The 19991-nt window shown below is 49.1% G+C and overlaps 2 protein-coding genes across 4 annotated transcripts; both read left to right on the forward strand.

Annotated features, from left to right (window-relative positions):
- Positions 9654-15336, forward strand: GIP (gastric inhibitory polypeptide). Of its 3 annotated transcripts, XM_021377828.1 has the most exons (5): positions 9654-9759; positions 10782-10928; positions 11287-11418; positions 13972-14727; positions 14980-15336. In XM_021377828.1, exons 1-4 carry the CDS (start codon positions 9686-9688, stop codon positions 14066-14068), a joined length of 450 nt encoding a protein of 149 aa, XP_021233503.1. In that variant the 5' UTR covers positions 9654-9685; the 3' UTR covers positions 14069-14727; positions 14980-15336. The 3 variants fall into 3 exon arrangements, with proteins under 3 accessions (XP_021233503.1, XP_021233502.1, XP_021233501.1); XM_021377827.1 differs by lacking the exon at positions 9654-9759 and having other exon boundaries at positions 10401-10928; XM_021377826.1 differs by lacking the exon at positions 9654-9759 and having other exon boundaries at positions 10401-10928; positions 13972-14064.
- Positions 15402-18996, forward strand: SNF8 (SNF8, ESCRT-II complex subunit). Its single transcript, XM_021377824.1, has 8 exons — positions 15402-15555; positions 15928-15978; positions 16347-16485; positions 16785-16889; positions 17214-17286; positions 17877-18018; positions 18239-18313; positions 18755-18996. Exons 1-8 carry the CDS (start codon positions 15403-15405, stop codon positions 18890-18892), a joined length of 876 nt encoding a protein of 291 aa, XP_021233499.1. The 5' UTR covers position 15402; the 3' UTR covers positions 18893-18996.

Consider the following 19991-nt stretch of genomic DNA (forward strand, 5'->3'; position numbering starts at 1 on the left):
TAAGCATGCATCAATATCTAAAGGATAGTTGATGAAAACAATCAGAGACCCCCCTTTCAATGAAATAAAGAGAACCCCAGAAAGAATTATTAGTATCAATAAAGAGACCACGAAATAAAGTACGAATCTTGTTAGTTCTATATGCAGAAGCAACATTCAATTCCTACAAAATTCACAGGTGGTGGGAAGGAGAAAGCAATGAAATTGGGGGATGAATCTCCTGCAGCTCCCCGAGTCGATGAGAAGTGGAGCATTCGCCTTCACCCACGGACACGTCCCACAGACACAGCTAGCACAGCTGCCTGCTTCACATCTCGCTCTAATCCGGACCCCAACACTTTTGCTGCTGCTCTTTTTTTTTTTTTTTGCTGCTTTACGGAGCACCTTCCCCGTGCAACGCAGCCCTTCGCGAGAATGAAATGAAAGAAACCAACTCAAAAAAAAAAAACAACAACAAAACAACAACAAAAGTCCTAACAACAAAGAGGGAAGCCTCCCGTTGAGACCTGCAACGAGGAAGGCTATCAGTCAACCTCCTTCCCTCGGCGGAGCATTCCAGATGTAAGGTATTTAGGGAATGCAAACAGCAGAGCCCAAATCATTGATCTGCTGCGGGGTGATAGGGCTGCGCTCAGCCTTGGGCACGAGGTGGGGGGGGGGAGGGGGCAGCCGGGGCTGCAGGGCAGCTGCCCCACTGAGGGCAAAGCTCTACAAAGCCCCCCCCCCTCCCAACCTCGTCCCCTAGGGGGGGAAAGGGCAGGTTTCAATGTCACCAGGAACCGCAGCAAAAATCCGATGGGACGCGGGGAGCTGAGCGGCAGCGCACCCGGACGCTGTCACTCCTGAACAGCAGCGTGGCCTCGTTCCTCCCCCCCCCCCCCCCCCCCCCCCCAAGCACTTCCCTACGGTTTCGCTCTCCCTCTGAGGAGCGGATTTCTTTTGTGCCGTTTTACACCACGTCCCAACGGGTCCCTCCACGCTCTTGCAGCCACGTGAGGCTGCGTAGGATTTCATGCCCCAAATCTGAGCCGGGCAAAAAGCTGGTGGGCTTTTTCCGCGGGGGGGGGGTTGGGGGTCGTGTAGTTGATTTGTTGTTGTTGTTTTGATGGAAGATTTCCACCTTGGAATCAGGCAGAAAGGTTCTCAATGAGTTTTTACAATTAGTGCACAACCCCAATCAATCCCTGTCGTCAGCCAGGAGTTCAGGGGAACTTTTTTTGAGGTTAAAAAAAACCAAAAACACCCAAAGGTGGAAACTGGATGGTAAATAATGCACCTACGAGCTCAGAGGTTCAACATGGAAAGGTGCAATCCCTGCACAGAGGTGGAGCACCGCTGTTGTGCTCAGGCAGAGGAAAATGGGAACAGAAATGAGCTTTGTGGCAGAGGGGTGGTGAAATGGAGCAGATCCCGTCCTGATATTTTTTTTTCTGGCTGTTGCCATTTGATTTTTTTTGTGAATTTGTTTGGATTTTTTTTTTTTTTTTTTTAAATTCGGTTGGGTTGCTTTTGTTTCTCAATGTCTGGTGATGGAGCTCCGCTTTCAGTTGGGCGACAGAAAGAAACACCCGAAGCTCTGAAGCACATTTCCCAGAGCTTTAATGCATGGGTTACGTTACAATCAAATAAATGTGGGGCTGAACGTTTTCACTGAAACACTTCTGTCGCAGAAAGGGGGAAAAAAAATCACTATTTAATTCTTGGAGAATCTGCTTCAAACAAACCTCAGCCATCAGAAATGACCCGAACAGAAAGCACAGGGAGCACAAACCCTGAATCACAGGTGAGAAGTGAGCAGGAGGAGGGGGGTGAGGCTGCAGGTAGGGAATATTTCCCTTCTCTTACCTGGAATCCCAGCTCAAACCACCTCTAGTTCGGTTTTTGTTAGGAGGAAAACAGTTGTGAATGGAGAAGGCAGCTCCTGTCTACGAGCTGATCCCATGGATTAAAGCTGGGGCTCAGTTGAGAATCCAACTTAGTGCGGAATCACTAATTGGATTCAAAACAAAATTCCTCCTTGGCATCGATTATTAATAATTTCCCGATTCTCTGCGTGTTTCGGACACAACACTGATCCCCAAGGGCTGTTTGCTGAAGCAGAGGGGCAGAGCAGCACCCTGCCTCGGGGGGGGGCTGTGAGGATGAAGGGGGTCCCAGGGAGCAGAGCTGAGAGTGGGGATGGCTCCCAGCACCGGGCACTGCCCCAGCATCGCAGCACCTCGCTTAAAAACACAGCACACAATGTGATAAACCCAGGCTGCAGCATCAGCTCACGTCCTGAAAAATCCTTTTGTTCTGCTGCTCAAAGGTGGAGCTCCTTCCAAACGACAGCAACCCACAAGCAAACACTAATTTGCTTCTCCCTCCATCTGCCTGCGAGCTGCTTCTGTGCTCAGGGCAGGGCAGGGTGCTCCGCTCGTGCTGTCCTCCAGCAGCAATCTGAATTCTCCACTGGGGCTTTGCAAACGTTCCGAGAGTTGTTCAGACATCAGCCAAACAAAGCTGCTTTGCGTCGATTTTTTGGATTATTTTTAATTTTTTTTTTTTTACTCATTTTTTTCCCCCCACGGTGGAAACGATTTGGTTTCGTTTTGGTGGTTCAGTCCTTCTCTTGGGCTAAGAGGTAAACCCCAAATGCAAGGACGGGGAAATGCTTCTTGGAAGGAGCCCTGAGATTGTGCTGTTCAAAGAGTCCCTTTAATTTTTCATTCCCCCCCCCTCCCCTCTTTAATTCAGCTTTCGAATACACCCCCACTTCTTCCCAGCAGCCCTTTCGAAGTGGCCAAATTCTTATTTTTCCCCCTCAAAATCGCTGCGAGCCGTGGGACAGATATCTGGAGCAGCCATTCCTCCTCTGGATGGCTGGAAAGATCCATGGCTGCAAAAGTGGTGGGAAGTTTTGGTGTTGGTGCAGTGATAAACGAAACCAACGTAGCCCAGAAGGCATCGTGGGAGATGGCTCCTGCCGTTGCTGAACTCCCCCTGACCTTATTCCAAGCAGGAGCTGATCTTTTTAACCCCCCTCCAAGCGTTTGCAGCACTTATAAAGCACGGATCAAAAGTTTTCCTGGTCGGTATTTGTATCAGATTTCCTCCCATCCGAACTCAACACGTTTATATCAGATTTGTGCTACGTGAGTACAAATTCAGGGGGCTTGTACGTTTTGAGGCACCGTTTCAATCCCCCATAGAAAGGAGGGCTCCCCAGCCCTCCGCCTTTCTGCTTTCCCAGCTGCCTGGAGCAGGAGGCAATGAAAAGCTCAGCGTTACCACCGTCCCATTTTTCCTTCCTTCTTCAGACCCAAAACAAGTTTATCCCGGGAGGTGGGGGACCGCGGGGCGACCGTTTCTATTGTGGGTCGCTTTAAAAAAGACATAGGTCATTTCACAATCCAAACCTTGCTGTGCTCCCCACCGCCTGTGCCGGGGCACCAGGACTGCGGGGCTGCTGGAAAGGTGCTGGTAGGGAGCAGCGAGGGCACAAGATGGAAATAATTTCACGCTACTGAACCGGCCACTTGGGCAGGCGCCGTGCCGGGGACTGCGCCGTCTCGTTTCTCATCCTGCTGCTTCTATGGCCGGGATTTATCGGGACTGATTATTTCCTCTCCTTTCCCTCTGTTTCCACTGCCCTAATCTCTCCAGCTGTTCGGTTCTGGCTCTGGCTTTGCTTAGAGATGGGTTGAAGGGCGGGTTTCACGGAGCTGCCGCAAGGTATAGCGCTACAAGGATGGGCACAGGTAGTTTTAGTGCTATGGCAATTTCAGATCGCTGCTCCAGCCCTCTGAAGCAGGGACAGCACTCGGTTACACAGAGGCAAAAGGTGCAGTCGAGGGATTTTTATCCAGAGAGAGCTCTGTGCTCTGAACAAACCTTTCATGCACTGATGTTCCATCGGCTTTTTGCTACGCTCGGTGCTATCCTGCAGCTCTCTGCTCCTGGGGTGCAGCATAAGCACCTAACTCAAAAGAAACAGATAGAGAGGTGGGAATGTAGAAGGGCGTTTTCCCCGTGTCTCGTGGTTCCCATTTATTTGGGTGGTTTTTTTGGTGTTTTTTTTAGGTTTAGCTTTTGATTTTCCCAAAAAGAAATGGCAGACATAAAGCGGCGGAGACAGGCACGCCGGTGAGCTGGGTGAATCAAGAACAATCACAAAGAGCTTTGAAAGGCCCCGGGGTTTGGGTTTTTTTTGTTTTGCAGTTAAGTGTGTGCATTGGCGTTGAAAAACAGATCTGGCATCTTGCGATGGTGAAAAAACCCGTTCCGTTCCTGCAAGCCCAGGGAGGGAGGGAAGCTGGAACCAAGAGGAGAGGATGGAGCGATGCTCATCACTTAAAAGATCCTCTGTAACTGCGGGAAGAACATCACTCATGTCCCAAGTGCGGATCAATGGGAACAGTGCGTGGGTTTAAGCACCAGGGATGGGTGAGGAGCCAGGCAAAGCCTCACTGCTCACAGAACGGCAGAGTTCTGGGCAGGGACAGTGCTAGTGGTCCTGCAGGAGAGATGGAAGCCAGACCCAGGCTGTGGGGTTGGGGCTGGGGATTGAAGTTGGTATTTAGGATTGCCAAGATGCAGTAGGATGAGAAAGAGTAAAGCGTGCAAGAGTTACATCCCCTACAAGCATCGCTGCTGGTGTTTTAGGGGGAGAAAGGAGCCACCAGCAGAAGCTCTGAGCCTCTGTGCCTTTGACAGCAGCAAGGGTGAGGTAGGAACAGAATTGGTCCCGAATCAGGAGCAGAGTTCGAAAACTATTCCAATGTTTGAGATTTCGGGGAGAGGCTTTAGGAAAAAACTACCAAAAATCCTCCATCTGTCCCCATGGGGAGGAGAGCAAACCCTGATGGTGATCAATCACAGCTGGATTCAAGCAGCAATCTCAGATCAGCCCGATGCTTGCGTGCAAAATGGAGCAGAACGGAGCAGAAATTGTTGTTTTCACGTGGCACGTGCAACACCTGAAACCCTTCTGCTGTGAGATGCCCTCGCTGCTGCCACACAGAACAGCACCCAAAGAGCACTGCTCCGGAGGGAAAGGGAAAATCCTGCTCACCACGTCCACCGGGAACAGGACAGAGGTGGAAACTGCTCCGCTGAAAGTGAGATGTTACAGCTGAACTCTGCAAGACATTCCCTGGGAAGTTCACAGCATTTCCATTTCTGTAAACCTTTGGGGACAGATCAGGCTCTCATCCATTGGGAACGATTTCAGCAGAGCCAAGCCTGTCTGGAAGCAGGGGGTGAATGGTCGATCTCTTCAGGTCGCATCAAGCCCCGTTTTCCGTGATTACAGGGACGTCTAACGCTTGCAACACTTTATAATCAAAGTTGCCCTCGAGGTGCTTCAGTGTCTCAAAGCAGAGTGGGGCTGTGTCAGCAAGGCAGCTGTGATCTTCCCAACACGTTCTCAGATTCCCAGAGCCCCGGCTGCTCAGCCAGGTCTGCTACAGAGGAGAGAGCCTCAGCACTGGGCGCTTGGGTGGGTGACATGGGGCAGCCCCAGCTCTCCTGCTTCATTTGCAGGGAGGGAAACGCTGCAGCTGGCTGTAACCTAAGCAGAAGTGTCCTTTGTCCCAAGCCGGGATCCAGCTGAAGCTCATGAAGCAACTTGTTATTAGGGAACGCAGCAGAGCACAGGCAGGGCTATAAGGGGAGCTGTGATGGGCTAAGGCTGGAGAAGAGCAAGGTCAACATATTTAATAGACCCTCTGTTATGCTGGAAAAAGAAGCAGCACGTGGCTCTTTTCTACGGCAGTGCTTCGCTCCTCGTCTCTGCACTCGTGTCTGGTATCTGTGTATCTGTTGGGTGGGTTTTAAATTATTTTTTATACTATTTTTTTTTCTTTTTTGGTCTGAAAGATTGTGAGAAACTTCAGAGCGATGCCGCTGTCCAAAGTGGATCACGAACAGATGCCCTGAAATAAGCGTGACTGTGAACAGCCCATCAGTTAATGCTGGATGTTTCTTTCACTCTATTAACTTTATACCACGCAGGGGCACTAAATGAGAGGAAAACAAATAGCTTACACCTTGGAGAAGCAAGATATCCAAGTCGGATGGGAGCAAAGTGCCCAGAATAAATATAATAAAAACACCAGGATAAACTACCCCATTTTATTGATTAGCAACAGCGATAAGAGTGTGAATTGCTTACATGTAATTATCGCAGGGCAACATTTACGATGGCAGGCACGACGCTTTTGCACGAGTGAAAAGCTGTTGGGCACGCTTTTTGGGCGTGCTTGTGTGCTGCTGGTTGAAGGATTAAGCCAACGTTAAGTAGTTCCTGTGAAAGTAATAATTACCCCCCTAATAGCGCTGAGCTCTTAATCTACCTGGAAAAAAAAAAAAAAACTGTCTTTCTGATCCTTTATTTTAATGTAATATAGATGCAACAGGGGCTGGCCGTGCCAGGCAGTTGTGTGACTGCAGAGCAGGGAGGGCTGTGCCAGGCAGGGCTGCAGGATGCTGTGTGCATATCACCCTGTGCTCTGTGCTCTCCTGGAATAGAAAAGCAGGTGGTGATGGAAGCAACCCCACGTTTTGCAGCATGTCACGGCAGAAACGCGCTTTTTAGCAAGCATTTATCCAGAGATCTGTACCTGGTGGCACCAGATTTCTGTGTTTGTTAAGGACGAGACGCGTCGGGGTGCAGCGATGCCCTCTCCCATCCTGAAACCACCGACGTTGCTGTTATTTAGTTCCACTAAAGGCTGCCCCTCGTGCAGAGGAATGGATGCGAGCAGAGCTCAGCGCGTGGGTCAGGCTGCCAGGAAAGCGCTGCGTGCTCCTTCAACAGATTGGAGCTGAGGGCAGCAGGGACCCCTGGGAGCAGCCCATCCCCAGGGTATACACAGTAAAATGCAATAGTCCCCCTCCCAGAAAGACCCAGGGCATGTAGGGTAGGTAGGACACCGTGGTGAACTCCATGTCAGGCACACCAAGACAGGAACACCCTCAGAAAGGTCAGGATGGTGCTCTGCTCCGGGCAACCCAGCTGCCACCCCGATCCCACCCCTCCATCCCATCAACTAATTCCTAACAGCTTCCTGCCTGCTGCTCTCCATCCCAAATTTCATCCCCCTTAGATGGCAAATTCCAGGGGGGGGTGGACGCTGCTCCCAGCGTTGGGGTTTGCACAGGGGGCTGCAGAGCACAGCCTGTTTGCTCCAGCCAAACGCTGGTGGTGACAAAAATACAAATGAGAGCTCTTGTTTTTAGCAAAGTTATTTCTGCTGCATGGGAGAGAAGCACCCCGGGTCTCTCTAAGGTGCTACCCACACCCGGTGAACGAAGAGATGGGAAATAAGAAAGGTTTCGCCAAGGCTGCAGGTGCTGTGTGGAAATAAGGCTTAGACCAACGCCGTACGCATTCTGCCCACGGTTCTTGATTTGGCGATGCACTCATGTTTAATTACCATTAATGCAAACATAATTTAAAAGGTTATTTTCCTGCTCGCCGGGTCAATGGACCTAATGGAGCAGATCTAAGCGGGGTTCGAGTCGCTCTGATCGCCGCTCGATTTCCTGTTTGCCTCATGGAAGTGGCTTTGGTCCCACGCAGGGAACGTATATAAAGGCTGTGAAGGGTCTCTGCCGAGCACCAGAATTGGCCGAAAGCTTCTGGGCAGCCCGAGGGGAGCAGGAAGGTAAGAAGCACTTTGCCAGCCTCTCTTTTTTACTTTTTATTCTTATTCTTTTTCCTAATACGAGCGGGAGAGTTGCTTGAAAGCGGCAGAGCAGGGCGAGCTGTGCCTTGGGATGAGTTTGTCCCCAAGCCGTGCAGGAGCAGCAGCTTTTCCCGTCAGGGTCAGGAGGAAAGAGCTGTTCAGCATTGAAAACCACGATGTCAGAGGAGGGCTCCTTCCGTGGCACGACTTAGGCTGGGATCTGCCCGTTGAAATGTTGGTAACACAGGGAAGTGAGGAGAAACGGCTCTCGGTGGCTTTCTGCATCCACCTGGCGATGGATAAACCAAGGAGAATGCTTCGTGCAAAGCAGGCAGCCTCGGACAGGGGGTTTCAGACCCTGACGTAGCTGAGATCTGTCAGGAGATCACGTTTTCCCCTTTTCTGAAGGAGGCAAACTGTAAGGTAAACCAGCACAGGGACTGAGGCAAAATCCACGCCGGGCGGGTCGAGCTGAGTTTGAGTTGAGCATCATGGAGACAAAGGGGTCTTGTGTTAACTCAGGAATGTTTGTTTCGACAATCTCTGGAAATGCCGACCTCTTTCCCTCCCTGTTTTGGCAAATTCTGCAGAGAACGAGCGCGACCCCTCCTTAAAATTAAGGCTGCAACGTCGCATTTCTTCTCCTCCCTTCGTAAATAATCACCTTCAGCAGGGCAATATTCTTGCGCTGCGTAACGACTTTCAGATTCACCATCACACCTACAGCGAAACACGAAGAGCAAATCGGAGGGGAAACCCATGGTTTCGTCACAGTCGTTTTTCAGTTCTCATATGAAATAGTTCCCCAGCTTTTTGTATCAAGAAAACTACTTCTATTAACGCGCTCTGCAACCGCTCGCCTCTAATTGCTTTAGCTGTAGATATTTTAAGGGGGTTGGAAGAACACGCTTTGATTTTGGAGGTGTTCCTCTGCATTTTAGGATTTTTTTCTCACTGAGTCAGAAAGGCTGGAAACGTTTGTGAAAAGATGCCACAGTTTCCCAGGAATACCAAGTCCCTCAGTTATGAACAGCATCGAAACTTTCTCCCTCCGAACGAATCATTGTAAGGGTGTAAGGGCTTCTGTGAGCAAATCGCCATCCATGCAGGGATGCAGTCTGGAAGGATGGGATGCTGAAGTCCTGATCCACACCTCTGCTTTTTGTTATTATTTCATTCCTGTGAACAGTAGCTCCCCAGCCCCGTGCAGATTCCAGAAACATCTATAACAAAGGGTGAGGTGAGAGACAATAAACCACGTCCGTGAGCCATGATCAAAACCAGTTTTGTACAGAGTTGGTGGAGCTGGAATAGTAATTAAGAGCTCAAATGTCTGAGGGCTGTTGAGCTGAACTGTGGACGTGAGGACTAGGAACAGCCTGAAACCAATAAACCTTGGAATTCGATCCCGTCACTGTCCTGGGATACTTCTCCTAACTGATATCCAGTGGCTCTGGCTCGATTCCCTATATTTAAGGCGTTATCCATACCAACAGAAAGCTCACCAGAAATTAGATTGGGCTCCCAAATCCTGCCGAGCTGCAGGGAGGGAGGGGCAGGCTGCCATGTTTCTCCTCTTTGCCATTGGGACTGCCTGATCCTACGGATGCTCTCATTCACATGCTTGAGATTGAACCAATCCTTAAGGCACAAAGAGGTTCCCTCGGGGTCGGCTCGTAAACACGGAGCAGGACAATGTCCTTGCCTCCAGGAATGTGCAAACCACGACGAATTTGGTGGTGACAATAAGAAGTAGGGGGAACTAACATTAAAAGACGGCGCGGGGGTGAAAGAGCATTGGTACTGAAAGAGTAATTTAACTGGGAATGGCAAAGGAGGGGTGCGTGTGGTGGAGGAGGCTGTTGCAAGCCAAGGGCTGAAGAGCCACGTTAACAAGCACAGGCTTGTGCCCCACCACGGCACAGCCCTCCAGGCTCACTGTCCTGTCTGTTGTGTCCCAAAGGCCAGGCATCCGGATCGCCCTCTGCTTCTGAACGGAGAAATCAGCCACGGAAATGATGTCTTTGAGAGTTCTCTCGCTGCTTTTCGCTTCTCTGAGCTTTGTTTTGATGGAAGAGAACGTCTCGGGGTAAGTGTTCTGGAAAGCACACGGTGTATTTTGAGCCTCTTCCAACTTCTCGCTGAAAGCAAATGGATCCTTTCCATTGGCATCTTGGTAAAAAGGTGAGAACATGAGTCCTGAGGTGGCTCCTGGATATAAAGAGATGAACAAATGATAAGAGAGTTCTCAAACTAAAGCCTTTATGCCGAAGCCAAGAACTCCCAAGTTTTCCCTAGAAACTTTATTGCTCCAGGTTGGGAGTAACAAGCTGGAAGTCAACCAGGGAGAGAAGGTTGGCTGGGAACTAGAACAAGACGTAATCATCTCCCAAGAAGTAGGCTAGGGGGCATTTCTTTTTTTTTAAGCATCTGAAAATGTGACCGGTTACATAAAGCGGGGACATAATAAAGACTTCCCCTCTCTTTGTTCCATTCCTGACACAGAGCCTCCAGCTACTACCTAAGAAGATCCAAAAGAATCCCTAGTAGAGCAGTAGGAGTTGATGAAATTCCGGCTAATAGGACAAAAAAAGGATCAGCCCTGATATCCTTGGCTAATTTAGGCAGTCACCAACCATGCCTGCATTGTCAGACTGGTTTAAAGTTCTGGAATTCTCACCAGCCATTCACCCCTCAGGCTCTTAGAGGACATAGGGAGCGATTCTCTTGGTGTGCAGCTCACTGGGGAAGGTGCCTGAGCATCCTTGGTGCTTTAGGACCGAGTCAGAGTCCGGATCCATCAGAGTATGGCAGGAAAATGAATGTGGCTCTGAGAGACGTGAGTCAGTGGGCAATGTTGGTGATGGGATGTTGGTTGGACTGGATGATGCTGGAGGTCTTTTCCAACCTTAATGGCTCCATGATTCAATGATGCAATGAAGAGACACGCCGGCTCCAAGAATCCTAAGCTCACCTCCTCCTGAGCTGACAGATGCAAGCTGCAAGTGCGTTGGTAGCCACTAACCTGGACAGGGAGCATGCCAGCTCCTTGCCCGGTCAGCGCTTCGCTTTGCAGAGCTGGGCAGCACTCACTCCATGCTCTTCCTGCAGCCTCAGCATAAGAACTCCCGGCGCCAGACCGTTGCAAAGACGCTACTCGGAGGCCACGCTGGCGAGCGACTACAGCCGCACGATGGACAACATGCTGAAGAAGAACTTCGTGGAGTGGCTGCTGGCCCGGAGAGAGAAGAAAAGCGAGTGAGTGTGCAGGCTTCCAGCGCTCCGAACTCACAGCTGTCGTCAGCCAAGTGATGGCCGCATTAGGATGTAGAGCTGAGGATATTTTTCTTGGCCTGCAGCAGCGATTCCCTGGGGGGTTTTGTTTTTCCTTTCTTATTTTTTTTTTCTTTTTCTTTTTTTTTTTTTTGCCCTTAAATCCTGGAGGTTTTTCTGCTCGGTCGGCACGCGGCGCAGCCTCCTCCGTATTCGAGCCCGCCTTCTCTCGTTGCTGCTGTTAGATGGGGTGGGAAGGGGAGCTGGGTTTGTGGAAAAGCAGCATTCCAGCACCCTCTTGTGGTGTCTCGGGCTGAGATTTCTGCCCGTTTTGCCTTCCCAGCAACGTCATTGAGCCGTACAAGAGAGAAGCCGAGTCCCACGGATCTGCAGTGAGTGACCAACGCGTGGACCTGCGCAGCCACGAAGCCAAAGACTTCCTTGCCTGGCTCCTAAAAGCCAACGAGAATCAGAGGTGAGAGCAGAGAACTGAAAACAGAGTCTGGTCCCAAGTAGGGGGTGAGGTCCTCCAAGCTTCAGGGGGATGCTGTAGGGCAGGAGTTGGTGATGGGCAAGAAAAAGGATTTCTGTTTCAAAAAGGAATGCCATGCTTTGCAGTTGGCTCATGTGTGAGGGAGATGACAAAGACTAAAAAAAAAAAATGCTTCTATCCCTTTGAAATTTCTGACAAAATGCACGTTGAAAAAGTATAGAGGATTGAGGAGGGTGTTCAGGCTGCTGGTTGGTTTGGTTGCTTGGGGGTTTTGTTGGTTGGTTGGTTGGTTGTTCTGTCTTGGGAAATGTCAGAACAGCCTCAACAAAACCCAGCACTCTGCTGAAGTCTGAGCAGTGCTTTTGGCAGAGCTGAAACACAGCCAGTCCTACAACGCCCTTCACATCACTGCTTCAAATGAAGTGCTTTGAGTTAACCAAACCATTCCAGTCTGGTCTATTCAAAGCCCTATCGAAAGAAAACTCCCCACTGACAACTGAAGTGAAGCAGATGTGTTCCTGGAAGAAGCAAGGAAGCAAAACGTTTATTTCCTTGTATCACTGCTCCACCTTCTTCCTAGGAAAAACTTAAAATCTAAACATGAAATGAAGCAGGAGAGATAACTGAGTGACCCGAGAGGAATTCCCCAGTTTGTTCCAATCTGTGCCCTTTGCTGCAGACACAGTTTTTCTCAAGTGTGTCTGCACTGCTCATAGTCTTGAAGATGACACAAGGTAGTTCACTTGGCAAGGGAGCTGGGAGTGCACGGAGCTCTCTGGCTGCAGCTGGTGCCTTTGTTCCCATGCTTGTGCATCTCAGAGCTGCACGGCTTCCCGCTGGCTCAGCACATCCCCAGCCCACCAAGACCCTCTTTCACCACTCTCTCAGTCTGAGCTGATGACACAAATGTTCCAAAATCAAATTAGGTACTTGAATCCAACAGAAAATCTGTTCTCAGGCACTTTCTATATTAATTTATATATATATATATATAGCCAACAAGTAAATGAGGGAAATATTTCTTTAACATGAAGTGGATAGATATATACATATATATATATTTAATGTAAGTAGTCGCTGCTGATCAGTCCTAAAATGGTAGCATGAAGGAAAAGAGGCACTCAGCCTGCATCCTTCTGGCAAAATTCTGGTGCCTCCTGAAGAAAGAATGACATCTCTGGCTACAGGGAGTCGTGGGACTGTCACCCAGAACAGCAATCTGGGGGCACCTGTTGCCTTTTGCAGCCTTTGCTTGAAAACCGCTTTAGAAACAAGGGTGCAGGAGATGACCTGGGGTGGGGGGAAGCAAGCGCTGCCATGGTTCGCAGCGGTGTTTAACGCCAAGCACACAGAAAATTGGGCACTGAGGGTTGCTAGTCATGCTGAAATGCAGAATCAAAGAAATGAGGGCTTTGAGGGATCCCCAAAGGTCACTCAGCCTGACCTCTGCGACAAGGCAGGATCAGCTTGCCTGAAAACGCTCCTGACAGATATTTGTCTGACCTGGTCTGGTTGGGGAGGGGGGGGGCAAGAAAGAAAACCTTTGATACTAGAGATTCATCAGCTTGAATAGCTGCATTCAAAATAATAATGGTAATAATAAATTTCAGTGTCTCCCTTAATCTCCTGAATTGCAACTAAAAAGCACAACTCGTGGGGGAAAGTCCTTCCTGGGAACAAAGACTTTCCTTTGTCATCTCGGAGCACAGATGCTGCTTCACCCACATTCTGCCTTTGTTTTGGTGCCTGCTGGGGCTGAGGGAGGACATGGAGAAAAGAGGGGGTTGGGGAATGTTCCTTCTCATCCCCTAAGCCTGACGGACACGTTCAGTGCTCGGCATCCTAAACTTCCCAAGATCAAAGCGGAGCTCTGTGGCAGCATCTCACCGCATCAAGAATAGGTTCAAGCTTCTTGGTGGTTTTTTGTTGCTTTTTTGTTACACTTAGGAGAACAGCCCCAGCCATCAAAATGTCCCTTTTTCTCTCTTCTTCACCGGCGTTTCTATTTTACAGACCAGAAAAACAGTTGCTAAGAGCATAGTGATCTTTCAAACTGTCTCTCCTTGTTTGTGGTGCTACTGCAATGCCCAGGAGGCAGCAGAGGGACCTCTGCTAAGGAGCAACCAACCAACTTGGCCAACACTCTAAGTGGCACCTGGAGGAAAAGACGATGGAGAAAACCTAAAAGATTTGAATCATTATGGCACTAATATTTTATCTAGCCTGGGAGGCAGGGATTTGTACATGGCTTTTTCAGGAAAAGGATGGAGAAAGGCTCTTTTTAAGGATTTTTTTTTTATTATTTTAAGGATGAAGTGAAAAAATTGGTTAAGAATAACAGAGTATTGAGAATTAAAAGAAGAAAATGTTGCCAGGATCCGGGGTTGACAAGCTGGCAAGCAATGCATTAAGACAAAGGTATTAGAAGACAAGGAAAATAAAATATCCCTGTGCATTTGACGTGATTGGTAGAAGATTGTTGCATACTCCATTCAGATTGTTTCCTCTCTTGATGGCATGTCATTTTTCTTGCAGTTCTGCTTCTCTGGAAGGCTCAGAAGATTTGAAGGATGCTGTGAACAAGGAGTTTCTGACATGGTTAATGTCAACTGACCTCTGCAGACCAAGGTGAGCGGCTGTTTTGCCTAATACCGAAGTGAAAATCATCTCTTGCATTCCGGCACTGCACAAAGCCCACGTCCCACTGCAGTGCTCCATCTTCTGATGACCACTGAGTGCTCACACGGTGTGACTCAGCTGGATTTCATTGGAGAGTTGAGACTTGAGAGAGACCGGAGAGTTTGGCTCTGCAAAAGAATCCTCAGCGATGAAGTGGGAGGTGGACAGACATCAAATAATGACTGTCTAGAGAAGGCAGGTTAATAAATCATTTACTCTGCTTTTCTGACAAGAGGGGGTGTTCATCAGAGCACTTTTTACTCAACATACGTAAGTGTGAAAAGCAGAGAGAAATATAAGAAATCAGGATGCAAAAGGTTGAGGAGGGAGTCCCAGGGAGGCTCTAGGAGAGCACATCATATGGGTTCTAGGGAACGAAGGCTGAGAGGAGCAAAGTCAACATCTATTAAAAACAGAGATATAGAGAAAAGCTCTTTATGCTGACAGCAAAAGTTAAACAAGGATGAAAGAAGGATGGGCTGGCCATGAACGGAGTGGGTAGAGGCAGCTCTGTGCTACACACAGCCCCGTGCAGATTGGTCAGGTAACAGGAATCAAGCAGACAAGCACAACGCAGAGGCAACAGCCAACTGCTGAGCTCGTCCTGCAGGGGTAGGACACACGTTTGTATCCCAAACCTCCGACCTGTTGCTTCTCTCTCTCAGAAGCTATATGCACTTACTATTGGATCCTTGTTAACTGTGAGATACCTCATGCTATCAAAACACATTTATAAGGTGCCAGAGGGGGGCTGGCGGGTAAAGAAGGCAAGAAATTACACTTTGTTTCCCGTCAGAGAAACGTTAAAATGGGGTAAATGTGGTAGCACGGGGATTGATGGCTGTGTTTTTCCCTCCCACTTAGGGCTGTGTAACTGCAGAGCTCCCACTGCCCCGTCCACAGCCGCACTGAGGAGGAGGAGGTCCCGCATTGCATACGGTCCACTTTGCCAATGGAAGAAATAAAAGATTTTTAGCCCGAAGCTGCAATCAGATGAAGCCTTTATTTGGGGACAGGCGGGGAGAATTTTAACTCAGTAATTCTATTAAGGAAAAAAAAAAAAAAAAGCGCGTGTCCTCCCAAATAGGGTCGCAGGGCATGCTTCGTGAGTTTGGCCCGCAGCAGTCCGAATTGGACGGCAGGAGGGGACCGGCCGCGGGTTGTCAGGAGTTTAGGACCTGCCGCTGGGCGGTGAGCCATGAAAGGGCGGCGGGGAGGGACCAGGCCCTGCCCGAGGGCTGGGAGCCATTGGCCGCCCACAGGGGCCGCCCCCTGAGGGGGGGGGAAATGGCGGGAAGGCCCCGCCCACTGACGCGCTTGCGTCGCCCCCGCCCGGCGCGGAATGATGACGTCAGAAGGTGCGCGACGCGCGGCGGCGCCGCTGGGATGCACCGGCGGGGGGTGGGCGCGGGCGCGATCGCCAAGAAGAAGCTGGCGGAGGTGAGGAGGGGGTCGGGTCCCTGGGGGGAGGCTCCAGGCACTGATGGGAGCCCTTAAGTGTGTTTGTAGAGAGCCAAGCTCCGCCGATGTTGGGATAGAGGGCTGCCAGGCTCCGGTGTTCCCGTGTGAGGGGTCCAGGCCCCTTCCTGCTTGTGGCAGGGGGTGTCCGGCTCAGGGTGGGGTTCTCCGCATCTCCACGGCTGCGTTAGCTACAAGCTTAGGGTGCCCCACGTTTCTGGCGGCTCCCTCGGTTGCCCGTGGCCCCGGCTCCTCCTGGTTCATATGTGGTTAAGGAGTGTTTTCTTCACGCAATTTGGATTTGGTTCTTCTGTTCTCCAGCGTTGCCTCTGCCATTCTTTTTTCCTCCTACAGGCCAAGTACAAGGAGCGAGGGACAGTCCTGGCCGAAGACCAGTTGGCCCAGGTGGGAGATGCGCCCCTGCTGTGGTATAACCGTGGTTGTGAGCCCAGCCATAAATCCAGGCTTCATCTCACACTGTTTTGGGGCCTGGAGCATTATCCACAAGCAGTGTGGGGAACAACGGCACCTGCTGGGCTGCTTTTTCCTCTGAGAACTGTGCTGTTTGCTGCAGGAGTTGCCCTGCCTCCCTCCTTTCCATCTCGGCAACGTCTCATTTCTGCAGAGCTGTTTCCTTCCTTTTGAGTCCCCTGAGGGTGGGCAGCATGTCAGAGTCCTGAGTGTTACTTTAGGATTGTGTTTGCTTAGTGTATACTGGGGGCTGCGTTCACAGAAAAAGAAAAAAAAAAATCTTTTCTGTAATTGTCTTTCAGATGTCTAAGCAGCTGGACATGTTTAAGACCAACTTGGAGGAGTTTGCCAGCAAACACAAGCAAGAGATCCGTAAAAACCCCGAGTTCCGGGTCCAGTTCCAGGATATGTGTGCAACAATTGGAGTGGATCCTCTAGCATGTGAGGAGCAGGCAGCTGGGGTTAATGGCTACAGAGCCTCCTGTAAAGGGTTCTCAGTGAGGCTGTTAGAAATTGTCCTTGGGGAAGTCTGATGGATGAGGGTTTGTGAATTGCTGTAATTTGATTTTAGGTGATATATAAACTTTAAAAGGGGGGGGGGAAGGGGGAGATAACTAAAGGGACTCTTGACTGAGACGTCACAGTCCTCACAGTGAGGTTTGTGAGCAGGCTTCGTGGCATCAGTAACTGTTAAGGAAGGTGTTTTTGCCGATGGTCTGATTGTTTTTCTCACTTCACAGCCGGTAAAGGATTCTGGTCAGAAATGCTGGGAGTTGGAGACTTCTACTATGAACTGGGCGTGCAGATTATTGAAGTTTGCCTGGCTCTGAAACACAGGAATGGAGGTGAGGATCTCTGTGTGTCTGTCTTCACTCCAAAAGGGCAATCTGAGGCCAGGAATGGGCAACAGCAAAGCCAATAGAAGCTGGAATCTGATACGCTGTGGGAGAAGGCAACAGCTGAGTGCCGCGTGTTAATTCTAAAAGCAGAAGTGACTAGATGCTTATTTCACCCAGAGCTTGATACAGGGAACTGTGAAGTACCCACTTATATAATGTGAGGCAAGAGCGAGTCAGCGGTCAACACGCAAAGAAGCCTTCACTACTACTGCTGGAGTAATTCTGTTGCTGTGCAGTTATGCTTTCCTGTCCCCTTTTGTTGACTCCTAGGTCTGATAACACTGGAAGAACTTCATCAGCAAGTGCTGAAGGGAAGAGGGAAGTTTGCTCAGGAAGTCAGCCAGTGAGTGCCTGTATATCATAGGAAAAGGGAATCAAGTAACATTTGAGAAAGAAAACTGAGTGAGTGATCTCGGCTGGGCTTGAAGGTGCTGCTGTTAATTGGATTCCAAATTCTAGCAGTTGAGTCATGCACATGTGCTCTGTAGTTAATGACTGTTTCTGGAGTGAGCCATAAGCATAAAGAGCTGTTGCCTTGGGCTGCAGATGCTGCACTGTTACTTTCACAATCTGCTGAAGCTGCTCTGGTCCAAGCTGTAAGGAAGGGACTGATACGTGCCCTTAAAGAAGTAGATTTTAGGATACAATTCACTAGAATTGGTCACTGGGGCTGAATCTTTAAATCTGGTGCTTGCAGCTTGGATTTTACCAGTGTCCCTTTAACGGAACTCTGCATTTCTGTAGAGGGGCACAGATTAATTCTAAACTAATTACAAGGAAACAAATCTGCTGCTGATTATCTGAAATTGCAGCGAGCTCCTGTAGCTGTATCTTACTCACTTATTCACATGAAGTCTTCCTCATTTACAGCCCTTAGTGTGCAGTTTGGGAGAGGCTCTTGGCTTAAAGCCCTGCCTTAACTTCTGCTTTCAGAGATGATCTCCTTCGTGCAATCAAGAAACTGAAGGTCTTGGGGAGTGGCTTTGGGATTATCCCTGTTGGTGGAACGTATCTGATTCAGTCTGTACCAGCTGAACTGAACATGGATCACACGGTCGTCCTGCAGCTTGCAGAGGTATTGAGCCAGGAGACTTTAAAATACCACCTTGAAAGAATCTCCCTGCTTCCGTGACAGGGAACACGTGGTGTGGAAAATAACAAAATTCCAGCATGGATGTGAATCCAGAATTTGTGCTGTGGTTAGATCAGTCCTGTAGGCAAAGCTGTCCACGCTCTTCTAAGCTACGGAGTTAAGTCTTGACTACGAGCATGCTGTTTTTTTCCTCTCATTTCAGAAAAAGGGCTACGTAACAGTCAGCGAGATCAAGTCCAGTCTGAAGTGGGAGGTGGAACGTGCAAAGCAAATACTGGTACGTATCCAGGCCTCTTGTGCACAGTGGAGTTCAGTGACAGGGTAGAGTGGCTGCTCCTGCAGCAGAGCTGCAGCCACTTGGGTGATTGTGTGTTACTGCAGCATGCACAGCTGATCCTAAGCTAGGTGGTAGACCAAAGGCAGATAACACACTGCTTATGGTGAGGAAAGTAGAGTGTCAGCAGCTGCAGATGATAATCCTATGACTTCAGTGATCTCAGTAAAACTTGAGTTGTGTTAGCTCAGGTCCTGCATAAACATGCAGGCTAGACATGACCAGATGTCCAAACTACGTTTTTCCCCTGCTCAGGATGAGTAAAAATCCTGAGTTCTACAAGCTCCCTTGCTCTACAGCAAACATGGGGTGAGGCCTCCCCTGTGAATGTCTCGTCAGCTATTTAGTTAAGCTTCACTCACAGTTTCTGCCCTGTTTGAACAGGAACACTTGCTGAAGGAAGGAATGGCCTGGCTGGATACACAGGCAGCAGGAGAACCTCAGTACTGGCTGCCTGCTCTCTTTACAGAGCTGTACTCTCAGGACATCACTCCAGAGGAAGCCAAGGAGGCAATACCTTGACTGCTACGTGTTCTGTGCCTGTATCCAAGTCTTCTTGTGAGGGTACTTGCATATCACCTGAAACACAGGGACAGCGGACTTGAAATAAAATTTTGTAAAAAGAAGTGTCTAGCTTGAGAAGTTTAATAGGGCTAACTCATGCTCGGTTACCTTGGAATTTTCTCCTCTCTTGTGAGTGGAAATATCACTTATTACTGCAAACAGTAGCTACCTCGTCACAGCAAGAGGAAAATTATTGCTATTGCAACTGCAGTCGTGGAGGATGCGAATCTGATTGTCTAAAGGTTCTTGCTGCCAGCAGTGATGCTTCTAAAGCCCCTTGGAATCTGTGCTGTTGTCCTCTGCTCTGTGAATGAGTCGTCGTTCCACTAAGGAGTACCACAGTCTAGATTCTGCCAAAACAAACTTTATTGCACAAAAAAAAAAAAAAATCTTATGTACAATAGTATATAAACAAGGTATCTTAGAGTGACTCTTGTGCATATATTTTCAACTCCAATTAGGTCTAAAAATCTGTTGCTAAAACATCTCTGCCTAGAGCAGTCAGTCGAGGATTGTCACTTTGAAATGGAAACATTCAGAAATGGGAGGACAGACAACATTAGAGCTATAAAACTAATACTTCTCTTTTACAGCCACATGCTAGTTATGTGAATAGTGTCCACAATAAGGCATTTTCTTGTTTCATTGTATGGGTGGATGGTAATACCACATGCATCGCAAACAGATTTCAGAACTGGCTCTGCCTTGAGAAGGCAGCAGAGTCACAGCTCTATCCACAATGCTACTGACTGGTGACAAACAACGTGACATTTACAACGGGATCACAGAGGCAGAAAAGTAGCATACTGCTCATGATTTCTCAGGAGACCCTGCTGCCTCCCTGAGACCTTATCTGAAGGTGAACACAGCTTTTATTTACTCTCATTTGGTGTATGTGTTGAGTGAGTCCTATGTAAGTTTAGCTTTCCCTTGAGGGAAGACAAGGTTAAAGTAACGCATACCAGTGACAGACCCAGGGGAGGCTGCTTGCTGAAAGGGAAGGAAGGTTCCCCTCCTTGTTAAATGGCACAATGACAGGTCAGAAACGTTTCCACCT

The sequence above is a fragment of the Numida meleagris genome, chromosome 26, assembly GCF_002078875.1.
Source record: "Numida meleagris isolate 19003 breed g44 Domestic line chromosome 26, NumMel1.0, whole genome shotgun sequence".
NCBI classification, from domain to species: Eukaryota; Metazoa; Chordata; class Aves; order Galliformes; family Numididae; genus Numida; species Numida meleagris.

Excerpts from the sequence above, each read along its gene's own strand:
- SNF8 (XM_021377824.1), top strand. The coding sequence starts at position 15,403 with ATGGCGGGAAGGCCCCGCCCACTGACGCGCTTGCGTCGCCCCCGCCCG. Across the intron at positions 17,287-17,876 it reads TTTGCTCAGGAAGTCAGCCA|AGATGATCTCCTTCGTGCAA; the intron begins GTGAGTGCCTGT and ends TTCTGCTTTCAG. Across the intron at positions 18,314-18,754 it reads AACGTGCAAAGCAAATACTG|GAACACTTGCTGAAGGAAGG; the intron begins GTACGTATCCAG and ends CTGTTTGAACAG.
- GIP (XM_021377826.1), top strand. The coding sequence starts at position 10,663 with ATGCAAGCTGCAAGTGCGTTGGTAGCCACTAACCTGGACAGGGAGCAT. Across the intron at positions 10,929-11,286 it reads CGGAGAGAGAAGAAAAGCGA|CAACGTCATTGAGCCGTACA; the intron begins GTGAGTGTGCAG and ends TTGCCTTCCCAG. Across the intron at positions 11,419-13,971 it reads AAAGCCAACGAGAATCAGAG|TTCTGCTTCTCTGGAAGGCT; the intron begins GTGAGAGCAGAG and ends TTTTTCTTGCAG.